The sequence below is a fragment of the Patella vulgata genome, chromosome 5 (assembly GCF_932274485.2).
Source record: "Patella vulgata chromosome 5, xgPatVulg1.2, whole genome shotgun sequence".
Classification (NCBI taxonomy): Eukaryota; Metazoa; Mollusca; class Gastropoda; family Patellidae; genus Patella; species Patella vulgata.
In genome coordinates this window covers 47,694,496-47,714,903 of record NC_065883.2, presented here as the reverse complement: position 1 = coordinate 47,714,903, position 20,408 = coordinate 47,694,496, and the positions used below count along the sequence as shown (strand labels likewise).

Below are 20,408 nucleotides of genomic sequence, written 5' to 3'. Positions count from 1 at the left end.
GTTGTGGACCCTCTTAGAGGTAACAATTTTTATCTGATTTTGATGAAACTTAAAAGAATATCTTTATATCCCAAAGGGGGGTCACGGTGGCTAAGTGGCTAAGCATTAGCCGAGAAAGTTAATCCAGATTTTCCGGCATGGTTTCCCCTTATCAGTGATGCAGGACGGAGGGCCTGACAAGGACAGCTGTCTAGTGAATTGGATGGGACAAAACACAGTTCGGATCAGAACAGTAGGACATTAAATCCCATTTCATTTCATTTTATATCCCATTGACCATTAGTTGACATTGATGATCCTTTTGATCAAGACCATGTCACTTGACTCAATGACAGATCTTGTGATCTATAGCTCACACAATCGACCACCCAGACCACAACAAAAATTATATTAAGAAAACAAATTCTGTACTAAACTCTGAAATTGAACATAAATAATTATTCTGTATTCTGTAATTGTGATATATTTTCATCTTATTCTGCTCGTAATATTGGCGCTATCTTTGATAGTTTTATGCTTATGGGAGCTCAAGTAAATAATATTTGTAAATTGTGCTATTTTAATATTAGAAATATAGGTAAAATATGTAAATGTGTAACTGTAGAGGCCACTAAGTCACTTGTTAATTCTCTGGTCACTTCTCGATTAGATAACTTTAATTCACTTTTAGTTGGTTTACCTTTAAAGCTTATAGATAAATTACAAAAAGTACAGAATACTGCGGCTAGACTTGTTACTTTAACTAAGAAATGTGACCACATAACTCCTGTTTTATATAATTTACACTGGTTACCTGTTAAATATCGAATTGATTTTAAGATTTTATTACTTACTTTTAAATGTTTAAATAATTTAGCTCCTGTTTACCTCTCAGATCTTTTAGAACTTTATACACCTGGCCGAACATTACGTACATCAGATAAACTACTTTTAAAGCCCAAAACTGTTCAACTAGTCTCCTATGGTCAGCGCTCTTTTAGTTATCAAGCACCTGTTTTATGGAATAATCTACCATTTAGTTTAAGATGTTGTACATCTCTGTATTCTTTTAAAAAACAACTTAAAACACATTTATTTAATCAGGCTTTTAACTGACTCTGTATACAATCTTTAACATGCCCATAATCTTGTTGTTTATGTGTGATTTACATTGTCACTTTGTAAAGTGCCCCTGAACATGTTATATGAAAGGGTGCACTATAAATATGCTGTAATAATAATAATAATAATGTATTTTATATCAATTTCAGCTGACGGTGTAGCATTGGGAGCTGCTATTACATTAGCTGAAAATCATATTACAATGATTGTCTTCATAGCTATTATGTTACATAAGGTAGGAATAATAATTGTGTGTGTATGAAAATATTTTGCCTAATTGCCATATACCATAAACACCCACGTATAACACACACACCTTCTCAGATCCCCAACAATGAGGGAAAATTGGCATTCCCCACCAATATACAACGTCTTTAATGATCCTGTGAATGAGTCCGTTCTGAGCTTGATTACCCAAGCTACGAATAAAAAGGTTGAGGTAGAGAAATTGACATACAAATATCCTCTACCAGTTAATTGTCCCCCGCCTTTCGTAGAAAGCCGGGGGCTATTAAAATGGGTTTGTCCATGTGTCTGTCTGTCCGTCACACTTTTTGGGACACAATAACTCTCTTTCTAATTGAGCTAGAATGTTCAAACTTGGTGTAGGTGTTTATTAGGTCAATGCCTTGATGGAGTTTGAAGATTAGCATTTTCTGCTTAGGATAAGCCAAGATAATCAATTTGATTGGTTGATGCTTTGGAACCTGATAACTTTAGTTCTAATTAAATGAGCATGAGCATTTTCTGTTCAGGGTAAGCCGAGCGATAAGCAATTTGATTGGCCGAGACTTTGGAACACAATAACTCTCCTTCTAATTGAGCTAGAATATTCAAACTTGGTGTAGGTGTTTATAAGTCAATGCCTTGATTGGAGTATGAAGATGAGCATTTTCTGCTTAGGGTAAGCAGAGATAAGCAATTTGATTGGTTGATGCTTTGGGACACGATAACTTTAGTTCTAACTAGAACTGTGAAGCAGTAATGATGGGTTTCACTGGTGCCATGTTTCCCCTTGAACTTATGTCATTTTTGGTGCCACTTTACCCTTGAACTCATATCATTTTCAGTACCAATGGAACTGATAAACAGATTTCCACATAAACATTGCAGACGTGTTATAAAATGGACGCAGAATCAATCAAACCCAGCAATATCAATTTCATTCATACATTTGTTACCATGTGTTACATATGTCAAAAAAGTGATCCTGGCAAAATTGTTATTTCGCAACAAGCTATTTTTGGACATCTATATGATCTTATTGATTCAATCTATATATCCATTGGAGTCAAATATCATAATGTTAAACGAATAATAAATATAACTCACTTCAAAAAAATGTTCGTTTGGGTGGGTAAAAATACAGTTTTTGCAAAAATAACATTGCTTCTGGAGATAATGAAAATTTGAAATTAGTTCTATGAAATCATAAAAGGCAGAAGGCATCACATGGTTAAAATTTTATGAAAATCGAATAATAATTGCCACTTTTATAGACCAAAAACCTTGAAAAGTGACTTGTAGAAAATTGTCTATTTCTCTGCAACCGTACAAGTTAGAAACCATATTGTGGTATCTGTATGAACGTATGGTATCTCAGACTCATTTGAATAAAATATCTGTTTTGAAGGCTAAAAATACAGTTTTTGCCACAATGATATTACTTCCGGTGATAATGAAAATGTTGAATTAGTTCCATGAAATCATAAATAGCATAAGGCATCACATGGTGAAAATCTATGAAAATCGAAAAATAATGGCCACTTTGTGGTATCTGTATGATCGTAAGGGTTCATTCTATTTGTTGATTGGAATCAAATATCATCATTTTATAAACATTACAAACCAGACTCATTTGAATAAAATACCTGTTTTGAAGGCTAAAAATACAGTTTTTGCCCAAATGACGTCATTTCCGTTGATAGTGAAAATGTTAAATGACTTGTTTGAAATCGTAAATGGGTTTAGGTATCACACACTGGAAATTTTATGAAAATCGAATAATAATTGACAGTTTTATGGACCAAAAACCTTGAAAACATAACAACTCAGACTCATTTGAATAAAATATCTGTTTTGATTTTAAAAGTTAAAAATGCATTTTTTGACAAAATGGCGTCACTTTCGGTGTCAATTTTAAATTGTAATCAATTTGATACCACGCATACTTGCTTTTGTGATAATCCAATAATAATTGACTATTTTACAGGCAAAATAACGAAAACAGTGACTTATGCAAAATTGCCCACTTCTAGGTAACTGCTTATATTACAAACTAATTTTAATATACATTTTCTTCGTATGGATTATAGCTACAAGTTTATAAAAGTTACGTAGAAATATTTTAAAATCTGAAAAGCCTGAATCGGTTGTAAATAGGTCAATTTTACACCTTTTTTCACCTCTTAATCGAATTTGCTCGAAAACAAAATCAAAATTAAAAAAAAACGAGCCCAAAATTTTGTGAGCCTTTAAAGGGCACACTCTTTTAGTTATATCAGTTTTTTTAAAAAAAATAATATTTGCTTTCGAAAAATGGTACCTAACTGTCAAAATTGTAGTTTTTGGTAAAATTAAGCCACTTCCGGTTCCGACACATAACTCTCGCGGTAACAAAAAAAATGACAATTGAGACAACGGAGTATATGAACTTTGTTTTATACAAATCGAGCAATAAATAATTACTGAGACAAAAAAATTTCACATTTTTGCCCACGTTAGATGACTCGTTAATTTTGTGGAAAACACGACTAAAAAATATTCATGAATAAAAAAGTTTTTTGTAAAAGTTTAAATTTTCAGATTTCGAACGGCAAAAGCCATAGATGAATGTTCGAAATTGAAAAATGTGAGATAGCCATTGTTTCGGAAAAGATTCAGGGTTTCCAAAAATGTGAATTGTTTTTAAATAGGTGGGGGGGGGGGGTGGATGGCTGAATGGTTAGCGTGCGCACGCTGTATCATAAAGTCTGTCATTGAGTCGACTGGCGTGGTTTCGAATCCCAGGTTGTACGTGACAAGGAGTAGGGTCGCCTGTCCAACCTCGTGGGTTTTCTCCGGGTCCTCTGGTTTCCTCCCACTGCTAAAGACCCCTATGCGCAAGCGAATTATTGAAATAAAATTAAACCATATGTTGGTCCCAAAATGACCTAGTTTGTGTCGAGTGGACGTTAAACCCCATCTCTCTCTCTCTCTCTTTAAAATAGGTAAAGAATTGGCGAAACCACGGCCGCTTTTTGATTTATTGCTACCGTTCAAAATTCGGCCACTTCCGGTCTGCGCAAAAGTTTCAAAAATACTTTATCAAGTAACCACCGTGCATGGTTTCCCGATAGAAAATTGAACCCCAGATCGATATCTGTTTTCGATCATGGAGAAATAGGCTCCCGTGGTAAATGATAATAATAATAATAATTAGACCTGCAAGCAGCACTGAACTGGCTTTCAGGAATCAGACAGGAAGTGTGTCATACAATAGCCCATTCATCGAGCTACCAAACGATACTTTAGGTGTTTTGATCCGGTCACACCTGACCGTGAAATCACGATTTTTGCAAGAGCACCGATTTTTACTGTTTTTTTTTTTAATATCGAATATTTAGTTTTTGGTAAAATTAAGCCACTTCCGGTTCCGACACATAACTCTCGCGGTAACAAAAAAAATGACAATTGAGACAACGGAGTATATGAACTTAGTTTTATACAAATCGAGCAATAAATAATTAATCTAGGACTGAAAAACTGAATTAGCCAATGGCGGCCAAGGAAAATTACTGTTTAAGGAACCTTTTTGGACCACTTACATTATTTCAATGCTTTTATTTTTGGACTCAGGCCATAGTCCACCAATAGGACTCTAAGTAAAAGAAGTTTAAGAAAAATCGTAGTTTTCGTTTTCGAGAAAATGGTGTCTCAAAATGCTCCAAAACGGAAAATACTAGATTTTCGGCGTACCATATTTTATTTTCTAGCCATCTAAATCGTATCATTCAGATGTCATATGATAGTCCATTAATGGGGCTATCCAGCGACATTTTAGTTCTTTTGGTCCGCTAAGATCTGATGGAGAAATCAAGTTTTTCGCACGAGCGCTATTTTTTTTTAACCTTTTTCTTCATTTTTTGAATACGTCCGGTATGGAGATTATTGTCGGGGTAGTTTTAATAACCAATTTGGGCAATTAGATAGCCACAGGGCTCTGTAATGATATATTACATTATCTGATCAGATAAAATGGCCCTGAGAAATCCTATGTTCAAATGTGCCAAAAATTCAAAAATGTCAAAATCTTGAAAATTAAATTTCAATAACTCAATACATATTATACATCGTTAGAATCGTAATTAGGTCAGCTATCTGAATGTGTAACCTTTTCGTAAAAATCTGATTAAATAATAAAATAATATAGCATTTTCCAAAATTTCACGATTTTTCGAATTTTTTCGATTTTCAGTCCCTTTTTTATCCTATTCCAGACATTTCAAAGACTTCTTGGATGTTTTCATGCACAAGACTAACTAAAGGACTCTCGATAGAGAAAGTTAAAAAAAAAATTGTAGTTTAAGTTTTGGAGATAAAGGCGTCCAAAAACGCTCAAAATCAGAAAATACTTGATTTTCAGCTTGTCATATTTTGCTGCTTGGTCATAGTATTCGTATAAATTGGGCATCATTCGACAGTCCATTCCTCGGGCCACTCAAGGAAAGCTTAATTCGTTTAATCCATTGATAATGGACGGAGAAATCGAGTTTTTCATCAAAACACCCATTTTTTGCCTTTTTTTCGAAATATCTATCATTATTTCGACTACTTCCGGTTTTCGGATCGTTGTTGAAATTGCTTTATCCAGCGGTCTGACTATATAGCTTTATGTTCCAGGACTTTCTGAACTATCGATTTATTCTTTCCCAAAAATATAAGGGTTGGTCAATGGGCAGAAAATTCGAAAAAAATCGAAAAATAAAGGGCGATAACTCAGAATGAAAATTATATTTCTGGAATCGGATGGTCTTCAGGTATCCAAAAATGTAGGTCAAATTTGAAAATTTTGAAAAATAAGAAAAATTGTCTTTTAAACAATTTTTTTCATTTTTCGAAGGCTAGAAGTCAGCAAAGAAGTTTTGAAATTTCAAAATTTTCAACTGCTATCGTCCGAGAAAAGACTCAGGGTTTCTGAAAATGTCATTTGTATGAAAATAGGTACAGAATTGACGAAGCTACGGCCGTTTTTTAATTTTTATGCACCGCACGAAATTCGACCACTTCCGGTCTGCGCAAAAGTTTCAAAAATACTTTATCAAGTAGCCACCACATGGTTTTCCAATAGAAAATTAGGTCCCATATCGGTATCTGTTACAGGCACTGAGAAATAGGCTCTACCAAAAAAAAAAAAATAATAATAATAAATAACTAGATCTGCATAGCAGATATGAAAGCTTTCATATTAACTGCAAAGGGGGTTATTAGAATCTATTGAAACAATAAGTATAAATGTCATCAGGTATCTGAAAAATTACATTTACCTTATGAACAAAATGGGAAAAATACAAAACAAAAATTGTCGACTTGTGGCTACCATCCAAGGCATATTTAGAAAACCGTATATTATATTTATAGAGTACGCAGGACAGGAATTAGTTGTGCTTCAATGTAAACCGGCCCGTTTCTCGCCTTTAGTTTTAGAGTTAGGTGTGATTTTCAAAAGATTCAATCGGAAATCGCTGAAAATCAATTGGCTTCTTCATCTCATGACCTTAAACACTGTATAAATTTAAGGTCAATCGGATATTGAATTTAGCTTCTAGAGCGTCCACAAGATTTTTTAAAGTGATCAAGGGCAATAACTCTCACGGTAATTATCGGAAATGGCAGTAAATATCAGATATCGCTGAAAATCAATACTGTAGGCATCTTCGTGTCATGACCATAAATTTAGAGTCAATCGGATATTAACTTTGGCCTCTAGAGCGTCCACAAGATATTTTGAAGTGATCAGGGGCCACAACACTGCGCATAAATTTAAAGTCAATCGGATATTAACTTTGGCCTCTAGAGCGTCCACAAGATATTTTGAAGTGATCAGGGGCCACAACTCTGGCAGTAAATATCAGATATCGCTGAAAATCAATCGCCTACTTCGTCTCATGACCTTAACCACTGTGTATAAATTTAAAGTCAATCGGACATTAACTTTGGCCTCTAGAGCATCCACAAGAATTTTTTTAAGTGATGAAGGGCCATAACTCTGACAGTAATTATCGGAAATCGCTGAAATTCAATTTCAATGTGGGCGTATAAAAATTAACCGATGGCATATAATATTTAATGTATGATAAAGACAAAATAGTCGATTTCGGTTTTTGGTGTTGCGCTCATTTTAAAAAAAAATGTCTTTTACGGATAATGTGTATAGTACTAATAGCAATCACATACGGAAGAGGCGATAAGATCCCTTTGCATATGGAATTTCAAAATTAATTAAAACCAAATTTAAATTCCGAAAATCGGTTGTTTATTTTTTGCTGAAACTCCTTTTTTTAATCTGATCAAAATGGGAGTAAGTCACAGAGTGGTAATTGGCATATTGTGTCCAAATTTCATGGTTTTGGGACAATCGGTGCCGGTTTCGTGGCGAAATTCCACTTTTTTCGCCCTTACAGAAGCCGTAAATGGCGGAAAAAAACGAACGGCAGGAACCGTGTCAAGAACAAACGATCTGAACGAATGCAGGTATCGCCTTGAAGTTTTCAGTGCACCTAGGTACCAACGTGAAAAGTTCCTCGCCGGAATTTGGTAGTCAACGTACCTTTGGTTCCAGCGTGGCACATGCGCGAAGCAAAAAGAAATTACGGTCGATTTTGGGATTTTGGCTATATTTCGGAGTGGTTTGGTAGATGACGGTGGATCAGGGACTCAGATTGATCTAAAATGGCGATCATAACACAACATGATAATCACTTTGAAGTATAGGTAAATTTTCGCGACCGGGTTGTTTTGCTCTACCCAGGCAACGTTCCTGTGCTCCGATTGCCTTCAAATTTGCACAGAATGTACCTTGGGATTCTAGCTATCACATATTAAAAATAGAAGAGTGTTGGATTCCGATGGGATTCTAGCTATCACATATTAAAAATAGAAGAGTGTTGGATTCCGAGAACGTTCAAAATAAATTCAAAACCCACCCCCAACAATCAAAGGTTTTTTGCTTAAAAAATTGCCGTATTTTATCGAATTTTTATTGTTCTTGATATCTGAGGATTTTCTCAATTTAATATGTGATAAATATCATCGCGGCGCAGCCAACCGCTAGAAATTCCAGAGATTTGGACCACCGGAAGGATGCCTCAGCAGTCAAAAAAGGTCAAAATAGGCGATTTCGGTTTCTAGTGTTGATACATCGTTACGGTCATTTTAAAAAATTGTCTTTTAAGGATAATGTGTATAGTACCAATACCTATCACATAAGGAAGAGGCGATAAAATCTCTTTGCATTTGCAATTTCAAAATTAATTAAAACCAATATTAAATTCCGAAAATAGGTTTTTTGCTAAAACTCTTTTTTTTTAATCGGATCAAAATGGGAGTAAGGCACAGAGTCCGGGGTGGTAATGGGCGTATTGTGTCCAAATTTCATGGTTTTCGGACAATCGGTGCGGGTGTCACGGCGAAATTCCACTTTTTTCCCCTCATGGAAGCCGTAAATTGACTTGAAGCCAGGGTCCTTGAAGTTGTACAGCTGCACCCGGTGACCGATATTTATTTAACGGGGAATAAGTGATAATTCATATTATAGCAGTAAATAATTAAAATATTTCATAGGGATTATAATAATATGTATATCTTGTCTGGGTACAGGGTTAAAACCAATATTAAATTCCGAAAATCGTTTTTTTGCTAAAACTCTTTTTTTTTTAATGGGATCGAAATGGGGGTAAGGCACAGAGTCCGGGGTGGTAATGGGCGTATTGTGTCCAAATTTCATGGTTTTCGGACAATCATGGAAGCCGTAAATTGACTTAGAAAAAAAACGACGAAAGGCAGGTGACAAGAACAAACGACTTGAACGAATGCAGGTATCACCTTGAAATTTTCAGGGTACCTAGGTACCAACGTGAAAAGTTGCTCGCCGGAATTTAGTACTCATGGTACCTTTGGTTCTAGCGTAGCGCATGCGCGAAGTCAAATCCAGCTAAACTCGAAAACAACCTTGTCGGCACGGAAAACATCAAAAGAGAAATTCGAATTTTTGAAATATTCAAATCCCAAACGTTCGACCATGATCCAGGCTATCCTGGAGACATATTCTCTAGGTCACGACCAATTGTATATGTTTTCAAGCCCATAAATGTGGATTTTTCACTAATTGTCATTTTCAATTCAAAATGGCGTCCATCATTTGCCGGAAATCAAAATTGTGTTATCTACCGTTTTTCGGCTTTCCTTCAAGGATTCGGAAAATATAATTGCCTTGTCTGTAAGTAAAATATCAAAAAAGCCTTATGTAATTTTCACATTTCAAGATGGTGGCATTTCCGGTTTGAGCTACAAACTCAATTTTTTGTGTACGAATCAGTAGTGTCGTAGCTAGTAAAGAAAAAAAAATCAAGGCAATCTGACCTATATTTCGTCGATTTTTTTTGAAAACTTTGATCCTTAATTTCATCAAGGGGAGATAATTTAGAAAATTTCTAATGATATTTTTGAAGTCGCATTGATAAGATCTACTTACATTCTAAATTTCATGAAAATCGTGCAACTATTAAAAAAGTTTTCAAATTGATCTCAACTTCCGGTTCAAAATCACAGCGACGAATTTTCGAAATTCGAAAATTCGAAATTGCAGATTTTAAGTAAATGTTTCAAGGCACCCCTCAAAAAAAGAATTAGTAAAATAGGTCAAATAGTTACAAAGTTACAGTAATGTAGGTCAAATGAATTTGTTCGTAAAATTCGGTGATTTCGGATTCGAAAAACGATTTGAAAATATATTTAATCAACATTCGCACCCCATTTTTTGGAGGGGTAGGTCAAAGTTTCAGATTGATCCTATGGTTAGATTCTGAGAAATCCGATTTGTAGAAATGACACAAAAAAAAAAAAAATAATAATAATAGGAACAAGTGGTATCAGATGCCTTAGAGAGAATATTCAAATGCTCCTTGTGATACGTTTGTAACACAATTATAACCTAATGTATTACACGGGAGTGGAGTGGGTGGGTCGGGGGGCTTTTCGATTGGCAGGGGACTATTAAAATGGGTAAGCAGAGATAAGCAATTTGATGAAACTTTGTGTATAGTTTCATTACATTAGTACCTTGACCATATTACCTTGACCAAGTTCGACAATGAGCATTCTCTTAGTCAGGATAAGCAAAGCAACTTGATTGGCCGGGACTTTGAATTGGTTGATGCTTTGGGGTATGATAACTTTGGTTATAATGAAGTACTGGAACATAACAACCCAGCTTTTAATTGAGCTAGAATGTTTAAACTTGGTGTAGATGTTCATCAGGTCTTGACTGAACATTTTGAGCTACAGCTTGGCAATTTCATTGGTCGATGCTTTGGGACAAGATAACCTTGATTTCTATCTGACAGAGAGTGATGAAATTTACAGTATAGTTTGATTGCTCGATACTTTTGAAAAAAATATGAAAGTGCGATTAATTAATGTGTCATCTTTTACTTTGGGGTTTTGGCGGGAGACATCAGCCATACTGTTTGCTTGTTTAATATCCCCTATACAATATACGCTCGACCTCATTACCCGAACTGGGGTAGAAAAGTGGGATCTTTGACAATGAGGCAATGAACTTGTACATTCTTTTGCAGCTGCACAAGAGGGAACATCAACGCCGGATTAACCATGGTGGTGGGGAGGGGGGCTGATACCGACCGTGAAGCCCCGCAAGGGGGTCGGGTCAGGGGGTTCTCCCGCTAAGAAATTTTAATTGGAGGCCGAAAACGTGATTTCATGGCATTTCAGGCACTTGTGTCGGAGCCATTTAGAAATACCTCCCCCAGAAAAATAAAATTCTGCCACAAAATTAGCCACAATCCATGCGGGTGCTGTGAAATTTCTAGAGGAGGGAGCTGGAACCCATGAGCCCGTTAAATTCGCCACTGTAAATGAGCAGAGCTACATCAAACCTAATTTTGAGTCCCTCAGTGATAAATAACTTGATTCAAAATCGTATTATAGCCCCAACGACGATTTGATGAATGGAGACCGTAACGTTACGACAAAGTCTAACACTGTAAGTACCAAATAGTCATACGAGATATGTGCATCTCATCAAATTCAGCTTATACCATACCCACAATAATGTTACGGAGTCAGTGAGTTCAAGTTAGACAATACGCTGACCTTCCACTGACCATGCTTATAATATAAAATCTGTCAATGACAGCTGATTCATTGTTTAGTTTTTTATATGATATATTTAATATCAATAATATATGTATATGCATGCTTTATTTTACTTTACACGACCTCTAAAAATGCCCCAAATCGTAAAAATACGACTTTTTGGATTTCGATCTCCTTTTTTCGGCTACCCCGGACATTTTCAAAAAATGATACAATGATTTCACACAACAGGCCAGCTATTAGCCTCTCGATTGACAAGAGTTTCATCGCCCTCCATTCATTATAACCAATGTCATCGTGCCCTAAAGAATCAACAAATCAGCTTGCTTATCTCTGCTTACCCTAGGCAAAAAATGCTCATCTTTAAAATCAATCATGACATTGACCTAGTGAACGCCTACACCAAGTTTGAACATTCTAGCTTAATTAGAAGGAGAGTTCTTGTGTTCCAAAGTCCCGGCCCTTCAAATTGCTTCTATTTTTCATTTTCAATTCAAAATGGTGACCATCACGTGACCGAAATCAAAATTCTGATCCGATAGATTTTTAGGCATTCCTTCCAGGATTCCGAAAATATGACGCCCTAGTCTGTAAGTAAAATAGCAAAAAAGCCTTTTTGATTTTTCACGTTTAAAGATGGTGGCACTTCCGGTTCGATCGACAAACTCCATATTTTGTGTACGAATCAGTAATTACTTGTCTAGTATCGAATTTTTTTTTTAGGTCATTCTGACCTATATTTCGACGATTTTTTTGAAAACTTTGATCCTTAATTTCACCAAGGGGAGATAATTTAGAAAATTTCCAAGGACATCATTGAAGTCGCATTGGCAAGATCTACTTACATTCTAAATTTCACGAAAATCGCACAACTATTAAAGAAGTTGTCAAATTGGTAATAACTTCCGGTTCGAAATGACAGCGACGAATTTTCGAAATGCCAAAATCCGAAATTGCAGATTTGAAGTAAATGTTTCAAGATACTTAAAGAAAAAAGAATTAGTAAAATAGGTCAAATAGTCACAAAGTTACAGCATTGTAGGTCAAATGCATTCCTTCGTAAAATTCGGTGATTTCGGATTCGTAAAACGTTTTGAAAATATATTTAATCAACAGCCACCACCCATTTTTGGGGGGATAGGTAAAAGTTTCAGAACGATCCTATGGTTAGATTCTGAGAAATCCGATTTGTGGACAAAACACAAAAAAAAAATAACAATAATAATCTTAACAGAAACAATAAGCTTTCATATGTAATATGAAAGCTTAACAAGGTGTATCAGATGCCTCAGAGAGAATATTCAAATGCTCCTTGTGATACGTTTGTAACACAATTATAACCTAATGTATTACACGGGAGTGGAGTGGGTGGGTCGGGGGGCTTTTCGATTGGCAGGGGACTATTAAAATGGGTAAGCAGAGATAAGCAATTTGATGAAACTTTGTGTATAGTTTCATTACATTAGTACCTTGACCATATTACCTTGACCAAGTTCGACAATGAGCATTCTCTTAGTCAGGATAAGCAAAGCAACTTGATTGGCCGGGACTTTGAATTGGTTGATGCTTTGGGGTATGATAACTTTGGTTATAATGAAGTACTGGAACATAACAACCCAGCTTTTAATTGAGCTAGAATGTTTAAACTTGGTGTAGATGTTCATCAGGTCTTGACTGAACATTTTGAGCTACAGCTTGGCAATTTCATTGGTCGATGCTTTGGGACAAGATAACCTTGATTTCTATCTGACAGAGAGTGATGAAATTTACAGTATAGTTTGATTGCTCGATACTTTTGAAAAAAATATGAAAGTGCGATTAATTAATGTGTCATCTTTTACTTTGGGGTTTTGGCGGGAAACATCAGCCATACTGTTTGCTTGTTTAATATCCCCTATACAATATACGCTCGACCTCATTACCCGAACTGGGGTAGAAAAGTGGGATCTTTGACAATGAGGCAATGAACTTGTACATTCTTTTGCAGCTGCACAAGAGGGAACATCAACGCCGGATTAACCATGGTGGTGGGGAGGGGGGCTGATACCGACCGTGAAGCCCCGCAAGGGGGTCGGGTCAGGGGGTTCTCCCGCTAAGAAATTTTAATTGGAGGCCGAAAACGTGATTTCATGGCATTTCAGGCACTTGTGTCGGAGCCATTTAGAAGTACCTCCCCCAGAAAAATAAAATTCTGCCACAAAATTAGCCACAATCCATGCGGGTGCTGTGAAATTTCTAGAGGAGGGAGCTGGAACCCATGAGCCCGTTAAATTCGCCACTGTAAATGAGCAGAGCTACATCAAACCTAATTTTGAGTCCCTCAGTGATAAATAACTTGATTCAAAATCGTATTATAGCCCCAACGACGATTTGATGAATGGAGACCGTAACGTTACGACAAAGTCTAACACTGTAAGTACCAAATAGTCATACGAGATATGTGCATCTCATCAAATTCAGCTTATACCATACCCACAATAATGTTACGGAGTCAGTGAGTTCAAGTTAGACAATACGCTGACCTTCCACTGACCATGCTTATAATATAAAATCTGTCAATGACAGCTGATTCATTGTTTAGTTTTTTATATGATATATTTAATATCAATAATATATGTATATGCATGCTTTATTTTACTTTACACGACCTCTAAAAATGCCCCAAATCGTAAAAATACGACTTTTTGGATTTCGATCTCCTTTTTTCCGCTACCCCGGACATTTTCAAAAAATGATACAATGATTTCACACAACAGGCCAGCTATTAGCCTCTCGATTGACAAGAGTTTCATCGCCCTCCATTCATTATAACCAATGTCATCGTGCCCTAAAGAATCAACAAATCAGCTTGCTTATCTCTGCTTACCCTAGGCAAAAAATGCTCATCTTTGAACTCAATCGTGACATTGACCTAGTGAACGCCTACACCAAGTTTGAACATTCTAGCTTAATTAGAAGGAGAGTTCTTGTGTTCCAAAGTCCCGGCCCTTCAAATTGCTTCTATTTTTCATTTTCAATTCAAAATGGTGACCATCACGTGACCGAAATCAAAATTCTGATCCGATAGATTTTTAGGCATTCCTTCCAGGATTCCGAAAATATGACGCCCGAGTCTGTAAGTAAAATAGCAAAAAAGCCTTTTTGATTTTTCACGTTTAAAGATGGTGGCACTTCCGGTTCGATCGACAAACTCCATATTTTGTGTACGAATCAGTAATTACTTGTCTAGTATCGAATTTTTTTTTTAGGTCATTCTGACCTATATTTCGACGATTTTTTTTAAAACTTTGATCCTTAATTTCACCAAGGGGAGATAATTTAGAAAATTTCCAAGGACATCATTGAAGTCGCATTGGCAAGATCTACTAACATTCTAAATTTCACGAAAATCGCACAACTATTAAAGAAGTTGTCAAATTGGTAAAAACTTCCGGTTCGAAATGACAGCGACGAATTTTCGAAATGCCAAAATCCGAAATTGCAGATTTGAAGTAAATGTTTCAAGATACTCAAAGAAAAAAGAATTAGTAAAATAGGTCAAATAGTCACAAAGTTACAGCATTGTAGGTCAAATGCATTCCTTCGTAAAATTCGGTGATTTCGGATTCGTAAAACGTTTTGAAAATATATTTAATCAACAGCCACCACCCATTTTTGGGGGGATAGGTAAAAGTTTCAGAACGATCCTATGGTTAGATTCTGAGAAATCCGATTTGTGGACAAAACACAAAAAAAAAATAACAATAATAATCTTAACAGAAACAATAAGCTTTCATATGTAATATGAAAGCTTAATAATAATTTTAGTAATCTCAATAGGCTTTCAGACAAAAGTCTGAAAGCCTAATAATTTTAGTAATCTCAATAGGCTTTTAGACGAAAGTCTGAAAGCCTAATAATAATAATTTTAGTAATCTCAATAGGCTTTCAGATGAAAGTCTGAAAGCCTACTAATAAGAATAATAAGAATAATATTCCGAACAAAAAAAATAGTGTTTCACACAAGCTACACAGTGTGAAACCCTAATTAAGTGAGAGGGAGGACACTTGGTGTATAGCTTTATTACATCAATACCTTGACTAAGTTTGATAATGAACATTTTCTGCTGAGGGTAAGCAGAGCGATAAGCAATTTGATTGGTCAAGACTTTGTAACACAATAACTCTCCTTCTAATTGAGGGAGAATGTTCAAACTTGGTGTAGGTGTTCTGAACAGATATTGTTTACATTTTTGGTGATGAAATGCGCATGTACCAGGAGAATTCATTTGCAGTTTATTTGCCGTTTGGTATTTTGTCTTCAATACATTGATTTATGCTGGACAAGGAACCGTCAATAATATCCTTTATAACAAGACATTTCTATAATATATAGAGATTAATATATATAGACTATAATATAGAGATTATATTTCAAATCTCTGTTCTAAACTTTAAATTTTAAACTCTACTGTGAAAGAGTGACCTAGTGCTCTCTGTAGGTACAGTTATATACTATACACTGTAGTTCAACAAACTACGAAAGCGCACTGATAACGATGTGGGTGTGGTTTCTGTTATTTACATCAGTTGTTGTATAGGTTCTCAAGATAGAATTAATACGAGAATATTTTTATTGTGGATATCCTACGACGAATATATTAGCAGCCCTAAAGAAATCAGATTAAGATCGATGTTGAAAGAATCCAAGATTAGGTTCACTTCTGCACTAGTTAACCTAGTCACACAGTCTATAATCATTGAATGAGATATGGGAGCGAAAGGATGCTACTAGCAGGGCCGTCACAAGCCTATGTGGCGCCCCAGGGCAAACAATTCAGTGACGCCCCCCCCCCCAGCACCTCGCCATTGCATACTGTAATTGCTTTGTTTAGTGTCTTCGCTCAGTTGAATTTTGATGATCAAATACATTTTAAAATATCATCTTTTATACTTTTAACACCTTGTCTAAATAACTATTTATTGTATTTATTAAAATTTTTATATTATTTCCCCATCAACTCTCCGTTTGATCGAAAAACCCTATAATATATCTTGGAAAAATCATAATTCTAGCCCTCAATTTACTGAAATATGTCCTGGTTTACACATGCTTAGGAGAAGCAAAGGCCGGTGATTTGTTATCTCAGCTTCCAAGGTAATAACTTTACTTACCCCCCCCCCCCACACCTCCATCCCCAAGAAGAGCCGTCCCCGGGCGTATGCCCCACCCAGTACCCCACCCCTTGCTAATATATTCGTCTTCGGATATAAAAAATATATTCTCGTATTAATTCTGTGTGTCAAAATGTCAAGGAATGTGTCATACTATAAGTAATACAACACTTGAAAACCTATAAAACAACTGAAACCATACCCACAACGTTATCAGTACCCTGTCATCGTGTGTTTAACTATAAATGACTGTATCTGCAGAGAGCACGAGGTCACTCATTCACGCCAGAGTTTACGATTTTAAGTTAAGAATAGAGATTTAAAACATAACACATAATCTGGGTATTATAGGAATGTATTGTTATATAAAGGATATTAATGACAGTTCCTTGTGTCAAATATGTATTGAACATAAAATACCAAACGGCAAATAAACTGCAAATGAATTCTCCTGGTACCTGCGCATTTCATCACCAAAACTGTTAACAATATCCGTTTAGAAAAGGCGACGCGCGATGCAAAGGGCAACGCGATGCGCGACGCGTCGCCTTTTAAAGGGCGACGTTTTATTAAAAAGTCGGCGTCGCTATTTTTTCTCTATAGCTTAACAAGCGACGTGCAATGCGGATTTTGTGTCGCGCATCGCCTTTTTCCAAGGGCGACGCGGGAAGTGGCCGAAATAGAACACCATAGTATATAGTGTTATTAATCATTAACTTTTTAAACTCAGTTTTACTTTTAAATTTTAAGGAGTGTTTTAACTGATTTTAAACATTAATTTGAGCAGTTTTACTGAATGTACCAGCGCTATACAAGATGGATTATTATTATTATTGTCTGCTTATGGTAAGCAGAGGTAAGCAATCTGATGGGTTGATGCTTTGGGGCACGATAACTTTGTTGTAATAAAGTGAGAGCGATGAAACTCCGAATATAAAGATTCATTATATTATTACCTTGACTAGAATGTTCAAATTTGGTGTATGTGTTCATTAGGTGAATGCCTTGATGAAGTTCGAAGTTCCATAATAAGCATTTTCTGCTTAGGGTAAGCAGAGCGATAAGCAATTTGATTGGTCGAGACTTTGAAACACAATAACTCTCCTTCTAGTTGAGGTAGAATGTTCAAACTTGGTGTAGTTGTTTATTAGGTGAATGCCTTGATGGAGTTAGATGATAAACACTGTCTGCTTACGGTGAGAAGAGATAAGCAATCTGATTGGTTGATGCTTTGGGGCCAATAACTTTGGTTTTCTTAAGTGAGAGTGACGAAGCTCCGAGTATAGATTCATTATATCATTACCATGACTAAGTTTGATGATGAGAATTTTCTGCTTAGGCTAAGGTTCGATAAGCAATTTGTTTGGTCAAGACTTTGGAACATAACAAGTCTGCTTTTAATTGAGGTAGAATGTTTAAACATCTATGTAGATGTTCATTAGAGGAATGTCTTGACGGATTTCAATGATTAACATTTCAAGCTAAGGTTAAACAGAGGTAAGTAATTTCATTGGGAGCTGCGGTGTCTCGGTGCGTAAGTCACTGGCTCGGTTACCAGAAGGTCCCGGGTTCGCTCCCGGAGTTGGAAGAGAAAGTTCCTCAGGTTTTCCGGCGTGCTTTCCACCTGTCATAGTCCATGTGACACACAGATTTTCATTACCAGTTTGATGAATAAATTTAACCATGATTTTCAGTTAGCCTTAGGTCTAAAGTGTCCAAAATTGGTTGATGGACATCTGGGTCACTTTGCCAAATGTGGGTTTGACGGCCGCCATTTTTTTATTTGAAATAGTGCAAGCAAGGGAAACCTCCACAACTCCTCAACAGGTTCATCAATGGATATGTTATATAGCTCAAAATGTTCATAATACAATTCTAAATCTGCTGGTATATGATACATGTTGTTTAATCAATGCTTTCGGTTTCTAAATAAAAGATTAATCTGAAAACAGCAATATTTTCGGGGGAGGGGGGGGTCCATGATGTCTGTTCATAAGTTTACTAAAAAGCCAAATTATCTATTTGGTCAACTCAAGTGATTTACTAGATATCAGAAACATTGATCATAAAAAATAATCTCTAATATGAGTGTCCCAAATCCAAGATGGCAGAAATTCAAAATGGCGGCCAAAAGTTGCTCAAATGGCCAATTTGTCAGATAATAGTTATTTCACAGTTTGATATTACATGTAATATCCAATTGAAAGTGATTACTGAACTTAAAATTAACCAAAACACAGAGTGTTTAAAAAAATCCAAGATGGTGAATATTCAGAATGGTGGCCAGAATTTCCGTAAAATGATCGATTTTCTGTTTGATGTAGCTTGTAATATGTCTTTTATAAGCAAATAACAGACTATTTATGGATAACAATTACAATAGTTTATTTCACTGCGACGTTTCAACAAGATTTCACAAGTTGTTATCATGTTTTTACTGTTATGGCCTATTGCTCGTGGTTCATTATACCGCTTAAATAATTGTTTGATCTTTTATTCTTGTGCTTATCTATACCAATTACAGTTTATACCTGTCTATGTGCATTTGTTGCGAAGATAATTTGAAATGTATTTACGACTAGGCATCACAAAAGTAATGTCGACCAATTTTCTCTTTCGCTTTAGGCAGGCCTATGATATTAAAATGATATCATCATTGTCGCTGCCAAGATTTCCTGTTTCTCCTTGTACTTTGGCTAGTGTCCATTGAAGAAGAAAAACAGTAGTTGCGATTGTCACAGTAATTCTAATGAATTGGATGGTTGTGACATTAACGAAGAGGAAATCGTGAGCCATGGCTTTTGGGATACCTAGTCGTAAATGTAATTCAAATTATCTCTGTAATTATCATTTTTAAACTTAGAACTTGTTGTGAAATACATTTTACACTTTACACTTTCACAATTGACAAATATGAATCCATGATACCATCTGTCTAGATTCTAGATGATACCACAATAGGTTGCCAGACTCTTCAAAGTACAAATCTATCACATTACGATTTGTGGACCAGAAATGAAATGCAATGTTGGTTAACGTCCTACTGTTCTAACTTGGTCAATGAAGATGGCTATTCGTCATACAGTGTGAAATGAGGAAAAATTTGCCCAGACACAGGGATCGAATTCCGGACCTTGTTGAGCCTTATCCACTGAGCCACTATTTCGGCCCATTTCTGAACAAACAGAAAAGGTAATTCTTAACAACTAGATATATTTGCAAAGATGTATTAAAATTCCATACAGTTTTGCTGGAATAATATGAAATCTTGTTTTCTGATTTACGAGATCTAGTATAATTAATTCCATCCTCCCATAAAAAAACTACTACAAATTTTTATAATAAGCCAAGCCAAGAGAAAGACTGACAATTGTCCCGTTTTGTTCTTAAGCAATCATCTACGATATCCAAAATCTATTTTTGAGGCAATCATCTACGATATCCAAAATCTATTTTTGAGGTAATATTTAAGTTTAGTGATCCTGAAAACCCCATAAAGGACATATTACAAACCGTACAAAACAGGAAAATGACGATTATCTGAAAAATCATTCATTTTAGGGAAACTCTTGCCGCCATCTTGGATTTTAGCCATCTTGGATTTTGGAAACCCTTTTTTTAGAGGTTGTATTTAAGTTCTGTGACATCGAAAACCCCTTAAGCGGCATACTACAGGACATATCAAACTGTAAAATAACGATCATCCGAGGCATCAATCATTTTAGGCAAATTTTGACTGCCATTTTGAATTTTCGCCATCTTAGATTTTGGGAAACTAA

General features: G+C 35.7%; 1 protein-coding gene across 1 annotated transcript in view; it reads left to right on the top strand.

Moving 5' to 3' along the window:
- The window catches only part of LOC126821189 (zinc transporter ZIP9-B), a 224,699-nt gene that overhangs the window by 104,388 nt on the left and 99,903 nt on the right, over positions 1-20,408 (top strand). The window contains exon 5 of the mRNA XM_050549598.2: positions 1,251-1,336. Within this exon, the coding sequence (XP_050405555.1) occupies positions 1,251-1,336 (86 nt within the window). The remainder of the gene's footprint in view (positions 1-1,250; positions 1,337-20,408) is intronic.